Raw genomic sequence first — 6,000 nt, 5'->3', positions numbered from 1 at the left:
GTTTCTCTCTGTCTTGGCAGAAATCGCCCAGGTCATTGCTCCGTACACAGCCACGGGGGCCGAGCAGCTCACCCTGGCTCCGGGGCAGCTCATCCTCATCCGGAAGAAGAACCCAGGAGGCTGGTGGGAAGGGGAATTACAGGTGAGTCCTGGGCAGCCCCTGTGACACGTATGGTATTGAATACATCTCCTCCTTTCACAGTCTTGTGTGGTGTGTTAGGCCTAGGCAGTATAGCCTGCATACTGCCGATCATTAGCTATGACTTCTACAAACATTTTTGAGATTTCCTTTTTTGTTTTATACTGTAACAAGGGGGGTGGCTGCCTTTTAGAATCAAAGATAATTGTACATTGATAAATTAAGACCGAAATCGGGCACTATTTTCTGTTTGGATCCGCTCCAAGGCTGCACACATTACAGATCATTATGAACCTGGTGCTAGCAATTTGCTTATAACAGGTTGTAACTTGTTCAGTTACAGTACAACAAATCAATAACAGCACTAGTAACTGTGGAATAGCAATAGGAGCTGCTGTGTGAAATGCAATCCCTTTCCTTTAGCAACACCACTATACGATACAGTGGCTAAACTATACAGACGTGGTATTTTGCTGTAGTTTTTGGTGGCAAGTCTTATTGATCTTTAAAAATAATCAGAAATGTAATTCTCATCTAATTGTTAACATATTTACAACGTCCTTCCCAGGACCATTTATTACAACCCATTGACAGTCTGAAGACTAGTTCTTGATTTAGAATGTAATGCCTACTTAATGTGCTTGGAATATGGTAATGTAGGCCTAGGTCTTAAACTGAGTTGATCTGAAATATTAAATAAGCTTTGGGACATCAAGGCAAGATATATCCTGTGGTCTCTTGATTCTTTAGAGGATATGGGCTTTCCTGGATTTGATATAGTGACAGTGTGATCACTTAAAACTAATACTCAGATGCAGCAGTTCAGAATGTCTTCCCCCATATCTGCTGTTTGCAAGCACTGAGCCTTAATGTGTTTCTTCAGTTCCTTGAATGAGTAGATGTCAAGTCAAGTCAGATTTGCCTGTACACTTTAAGTTAAATGTTACTTCTATATTCCAAAACATAGCTTTCCTGACTTGATGTGACCAGATTTAAGTGCTGCCACCTGAAATACTCCATCTAAATAACTGAACATCCATAATTTGCAACTATAGTCTGGAAATTGGTGTGGTTTGCCCTGCTGTCTGTCATGATCCAGAACTGCCTTTGTCTTCCGACTGGATTTGGAAGGAGCTTGACTGACAATTATCTAGTTTGTCATGGAGGCTTAATGCATTTACTGCAGCCAAATTGTCGATTTGATCTATATCCTAAGCACAGGGTGCAGTACATTACACAAACAATGCATAGTCCAGTAACAAAAATAATGGAAACCATTTTCACAAATATTGCCAAAGTGAATATCTGAGTGGGGGACACCTCTGTGGTATTTTTTTTTTTTTTTTATAACCACTCTTTTCTGGCACTTCTTTCTCTACTCTTTGTAAACCTCTTTCTGCTTTGCCCATTATTATTATTATTTATTTATTGGCATTAGCTCATATGTGCACATATAATTAATTTTTTTGAGATCTAGATGGATATGAAGTACACGTCAGAAGTTGAATCGGATTGTAATGTAAACAGATGTGTTCTTAGAAAACTACATTTCTGATTTGGTTTTCTTGAGATAATTGATTGGGGGTGGGGGGTCTCAAGTACACCTACTCTTTTTGCCTTATTGAGAGAGAAAATCTAAATTTGTAATGTTCAAGTTCAATGAAGCTTAGGAATACAAACTGTGTATCAAATTCTCTCTCATATATAGGACACTATTGTCCCTATTATGGAAGATGGACAAAAACCTAACACACAAACATGGCAGCTCAAGCAAACGGATATACAGTTAATGATGGCAATGTGATGGGAAAGGATAAACTAGACACTGTACACTGTAAAGACCAAATGTTGTTGCATATGTTCCCATTAAGTTCCCCAACAACGCCTCATTTTTTGCTTTCTTCTGAAAACCAGCTCCTGATTGGTTGATCTGCAGTGTGGTTAAACCTCTGTTTGTGAAAAGTAGCTGGGACACTACAGTACAGAGATTTCTGGGTCTAGTCTGGACTGGGTTTCTTTAGAGCTCTCTACAGCAATTTCAAGTGAAATAAATAACACTTTATTTTTATTTTTATTTTTCTAAACCTAAGGATGCTTACATTTTTTGCTAATTTGTTTGTTCTCATGTAAAAAATCACAGCTGCCTTACTACTCACCATGTTTGTGGGGACATTTTAAGTGTTTAAAGGTTGCTTAAAGCTTCCATATGAACTTCAGAGCAAGAAATACTGTGCCATTGCATCTCACTGATATATATATTTTTTTTGTAGTTTTTTTTATTTCCTGAGTTTTATTTCAGAATGAGTTGTTGCATTTAAACCTTGAGCACTGCAATAAGTTGACACAAGTTTGTACTCCCCTATTGGTTTTGCTAATAAACCATGTTCTGAATTTGTCCTGGAAGCTCTGTGTATTGTCCCTTTCACTGACACGCTTCCTCTTGTTTTCCAGGCCAGAGGAAAGAAACGGCAAATCGGATGGTTCCCCGCAAATTATGTGAAATTGTTGAGCCCAGGTACAAGTAAAACCACACCCACGGAGCCCCCAAAACCCACACTACCCAGTGCAGGTATGTGTCTGCTGCAAGGCTGAAGCACTCCTGTTACTCTCATACCCTTAATAACTTGTAATTATCAGTGAGGTGGCAATGCTAAAAGGACCACCGTAACAATTTACACAAAATATTTCCCTATCTAAGTAACTGTTAACTATGAATTTGTGTGTTTAAAACACTACCACATATATATATATTTTTTTTTTTCAGTGCAGGACATATGAAATTATAATTCTGTTTAATTATGATTAAATCTGCGTGTGTAATACTTTTAGTTTTAATGCATTGCTGTTGCACACAATGGGTTACAAAACCCTCACTCAGCCGTATTAATGAGTTAATGGCTAAATAAACTTGCAACTGTGTACCGGATCCTGTCAAGTAAACGCATCATGTTTGAGCAATCGTTGATCCCTGGCCTTGAGCCGCAATTCCAATGATCTCCATTTCTTGCCTGATTTTCATAATAAAATAATGACTGAAGGGAGATCCCATGCTTCTGTGTTGACTGAATACCACAGTGCCTATTTAGAAAAGTCTTATTATCATATAAATATATATTCAAGGATTAGCAAACAGAAACCATTCTAATGTCCTTCACGTCTAACGTTACTGGTAAATTTGCATAATTTCTGTTTTATTTAAACGTGAGAAATACTGTTGGGTCTCTGTGTAGATCACTTTTATGCATCGGTGCCTACTGCGTGTTATTTTTTCACACTTTGTTCACAATAACATGTTATTATAAGTTTTGAAATTGTGCTGTTAGTGTATTATTACTCACACTGTGGTAAAGGCTGTGAAACTAAACTCACAGCCCTGCTCTTCATACTCATTCCTTCTCCATTTTGCAATTGAATGCTATCGCTAAAGTTCCAGATGTCGCTAAATCTTCATGCTGTGCACCAAGATTGAAGACATAAGTGAACATCTATGTATTTGCACATCATCAAGGTGGAAACGGAAGCGATATGTAACTCAGGAAAGATGAGATTTTAAACTAAACATCTTGGCCTCCTGTTTGAGAATTACAAAGCCCAGTCCCAGTACTTTCTGCCCAGCTTGTTTTATATTGGATAACGTGTAGGTGAAAGCTGTGTGAACTGGCTTTTATTAGCCTGTTGTCTGGCCTTTATTAAGTACAACACCTGACCTGTAAATCTGTATTTGTTTTGCAGTATGCCAGGTGATAGGCATGTACGACTATATAGCACAGAATGACGACGAGCTTGCATTCGGGAAGGGGCAAATAATAAACGTCTTGAGCAAGGAGGACCCTGATTGGTGGAAAGGAGAGCTCAACGGAAACGTGGGCCTGTTTCCATCCAACTACGTCAAGCTGACAACAGACTCGGACCCCAGCCAGCAATGTAAGTGCCCCTCACCTGTTTTTTAAATATATTTTTTTGTTTTGTTTTTTTGTTTGTTTTTTGTTGTACCAGAACTACATTGATACTATGCACACACAAAATAAACATGCAGCATTGCTATGAATCCTACAGCCGATTGAGTAGAACTCCCAACCTCAGCGCTTGCTGCATTAAAGAAGTCTCTTTGAAGACCTTTCAGAATGCAGCTTAGAAGTAGTCTTTTTTTGTGTGTGTGTGTGTTGTGTGCCTGTGTGCGTTTGTGTGTTTGTGTGTCCAGCCTACCCTGCTACACAACCATCCACCTTTGCCGTTAGTTCCCCCTCTCCCTGTTGTAGCATGTAATACCTTTTATCATCCGTTTGCGCCATGCTGTTTTGGACGTGCACGATTCATTTTGTTCCTCCTAGCTTGTATTTTTGCACAGTTTTTATTTTATTTTTTTATTTTTATTTTTTTTTGTTTTTTGCTTATGTGTTGTGTTTTCCTCCTTTTTCTAGGAATCATATGTTGCCCATTCCCCACTCAGGCTTGAAAGTCCTCAAAGAGACCCACTATCCCCTATTCACTGACCTGAGGGATGATGGGAGATGCAGCCCTGATCATGTGGCTCCTGCATGATCACCAACTGCCTTCTGACTAGAAGAACACACTGCACAGCAGTTATTACCTCATTTTTAAAAGTTAGATGCACGTAAAGCGAAAAACAAGTTCTATTTCAAATAAATTTGATTTAAAAAAATATATATATACACAAATTATACCAATAAATGAAATTTTTAAAAATATTTTAAAAAAGGAAAAAAAAAAAATCTGAGAGCCAGGATAGTGGGTCCTTTTGTGGCTTTCTGTGAACTAATATAAAACCAGCATCTTTATTTTATTGTTTGCTGTTTAAACCAACCAGATTCTCTTTTCTCTTTACACATTTATCAAAAAAGAAAGACAAAAGGCCAAATTGCTTCCATTGGATCTACCCCCTGCTGTGCCCAACTAACCCCTTCTCCCTGTCCTTATGGCCCCACAGAAAGACCCACTATCAAGGAATGCTGCATGTGGTTTAAACTGTTCATAATGCACATCACCCAAGATGTTCCACCTAGAAAACATGTTTGTGTTACCACCAATCTGTCACAAGTGGTGAGCAACGAAGTTCAGACTTTACACAATTGTGGTGGGGGGTGATGCACTTGGAGACCGAGTATGTCTTGTACCATTGCACAAGAACCTCTCCAAAGTAAAACAAAAGCATCTCTATCAATGCAAACATCTGAACTTCTCTGCTTACCTGCACCCTTGTCCCAGTGTTTATTTTTTGTGATACCAAACGTGTTCTTTGTCTGTCTGTATGTTTTTTTTGTTTTGTTTTTTATATTGGAATGAGGGGAAATAATGGTGATTTAAACCAAATATGTTCTACCACATTATTTTTTAAATGAATCTTACTGCATTATTAAGGTTGGGGGAGTTATTCTTATCCATCACTTCACTAAACTGGGGGAATGAACCATTTGTTGTTGGTTTGTATGTTTGTTTTAGGCCCAGCTGTGTGGCACTTCCAGAACACGGTGGAGGGTTGATTTTAGATTTTGTTTTTGTATTAGTGAATATAACTGCTTTACTCCCATTCATCTGGTCCCTACACACATACACATATACATACATACACACACACACACACACACACACACACATATATATATATAATTATATTTAAAGAAACAAAAACTTTGGTTTGCTGTAAACATCAGTATCACCCCCTCTCCAAAGTACTGCTAGTCACTAATAACTAGTGGCCAATTTTTATTTTTTATATATGAAGCAAAATATAATGGATAGGGTTTTTTTGTTTCTGTTTGTTTTAATGATCTTAAAATCAAATTAAGTGTTTTAATTGTTTTTTTTCTTTGTCGCAAGAAAACAAAATTGTAGTTGCTTCT

The 6,000-nt window shown here is 37.9% G+C and overlaps 1 protein-coding gene across 6 annotated transcripts in view; it reads left to right on the top strand.

The window, feature by feature from the left end:
• Window positions 1-6,000, top strand: part of itsn1 (intersectin 1 (SH3 domain protein)) — a 146,442-nt gene that overhangs the window by 115,312 nt on the left and 25,130 nt on the right. For all 6 annotated transcript variants that reach the window (XM_066706992.1, XM_066706994.1, XM_066706993.1 and 3 more), the window contains 3 exons: window positions 21-142; window positions 2,591-2,708; window positions 3,872-4,063. In XM_066706992.1, coding sequence (XP_066563089.1) covers window positions 21-142; window positions 2,591-2,708; window positions 3,872-4,063 — 432 coding nt within the window. The remainder of the gene's footprint in view (window positions 1-20; window positions 143-2,590; window positions 2,709-3,871; window positions 4,064-6,000) is intronic.

The sequence above is a fragment of the Amia ocellicauda genome, chromosome 6 (genome assembly GCF_036373705.1).
Source record: "Amia ocellicauda isolate fAmiCal2 chromosome 6, fAmiCal2.hap1, whole genome shotgun sequence".
In the NCBI taxonomy this organism is placed as follows: Eukaryota; Metazoa; Chordata; class Actinopteri; order Amiiformes; family Amiidae; genus Amia; species Amia ocellicauda.
Note: the sequence above shows the minus strand (reverse complement) of the source record. Positions and strands in the feature narration are given on the sequence as shown.